General features: G+C 46.2%; 1 protein-coding gene across 2 annotated transcripts in view; it reads right to left on the bottom strand.

The window, feature by feature from the left end:
- gon4lb (gon-4 like b) overlaps positions 1-1,316 on the bottom strand; it is a 27,246-nt gene that overhangs the window by 17,717 nt on the left and 8,213 nt on the right. The window contains exons 11-13 of one of the 2 annotated variants that reach the window (XM_013913612.1): positions 722-823; positions 600-640; positions 377-477 (exon numbers count right to left, since the gene is read on the bottom strand). In XM_013913612.1, coding sequence (XP_013769066.1) covers positions 377-477; positions 600-640; positions 722-823 — 244 coding nt within the window. The remainder of the gene's footprint in view (positions 1-376; positions 478-599; positions 641-721; positions 824-1,316) is intronic. The other variant, XM_013913613.1, reaches the window with a different exon arrangement.

Here is a 1,316-nt window from a genome sequence, read left to right as displayed (position 1 = left end):
CTGACAGAGGCGAGGCTGCCGGACACTGGCGCCACCGGACCCTCTGACCACCACCAGTAGGCAACGGGTGAAGTGTCTTGCCCAAGGACACAACGCCCGAGACTGTCCAAGCCAGGGCTCGAACTGGCAACCTTCTGATTACAAGACGAACTCCAAACTCTTGAGCCACGATCGCCCCGGAGAGAGCAGCTGCTGCCAGATGTTCTAAACATCAGACTCCAGCTGCTTCTCTCTGTGGTTTCATGAAGCTCCAGATGTTTCCATGGGTGATGCGATTGTGGTGATATTTTAAATTTTTTTTAAAAACTGTGTTTTTTAACATGTGTTTGTATGTTTCTAAGCTGAGCATCATGCACTGGGATGCAACTATCAGTACCGTAAAGCCTGTGGCACGTTGAACTTAGGGCCAGTCTGTGACGGGGGCTCCTCTTCCTCATGCTCCTCCTCCTCAGCCACCACCTCTTCTTCTTCCTGGAGCTGCAGAGGAGAGGAAAACAAGAAAAAGTTTGAAGCTTCGCCCACATACTGACGTTAAAGACTAATCCTGTGAGTGTAAAGTGGCATCGAGTCAAATTTGCGGAAACAAAATAAGAACTCACAGTTTCAAAGAGTTCTTCTAGCAGCTCATTTACTTCCTTCTCTGAAAAACAAGACGCATAATTCACAGTGAGGATTCTGACACTCTCAAAGCTCCGCCTCCTCCTAACTGCACATCACTTACTGGTGATCTGCACAGCCCGGTCCGTCCTGTAGTCCTCCAGGTCGGGTTCATCCAGGTCCTCTGGGAAGTTGTACTCGGGGTCGTCGTCATCTTCGGCCTCTTCTGAAAACAAACATCAGCTGTTTGCCGTTAGACAAAACCATAACCTTCCTTTTCAACTCAAAAACATTTTTGTGAGCTTGTTTTCCATTTACGACATATCAATAAAGTTTGTCCAATCCTGGATGTTCACCATCAGCATGCTTCAGCAGCTTGACTTTTAAAGGTTAAAAAAAAAACAAAACAAAACAGGTTCACAATTGGTAAATGGACTGATTCTTATATACCGTATTTTCACGACCATAAGGCGCACTTAAAAGTCTTAGATTTTCTTCAAAAAGTGCGGCGCGCCCTATAGCGCGGTGCGCCCTGTGTGTTGTAAGGAGGACGTAGTAGAGAACACCATGAGAACGTTAAAGGGTGAAGTGTGGGCGTTGATCATATATATACCGGGACAATCGCACATACCTGTATAAAAGAACAGGTATGTGCATTATGCAGGACATCGTTGTTTTAACAACCCTGAAAATGGCAAAGAGACACGCTTACGAAGCAC

Source organism: Pundamilia nyererei, unplaced genomic scaffold, assembly GCF_000239375.1.
Source record: "Pundamilia nyererei isolate P.nyererei 1_Seehausen unplaced genomic scaffold, PunNye1.0 scaffold00139, whole genome shotgun sequence".
NCBI lineage: Eukaryota > Metazoa > Chordata > Actinopteri > Cichliformes > Cichlidae > Pundamilia > Pundamilia nyererei.
The sequence above is the reverse complement of the archived record's forward strand: the minus strand, read 5'-3'. Positions and strand labels throughout refer to the sequence as shown.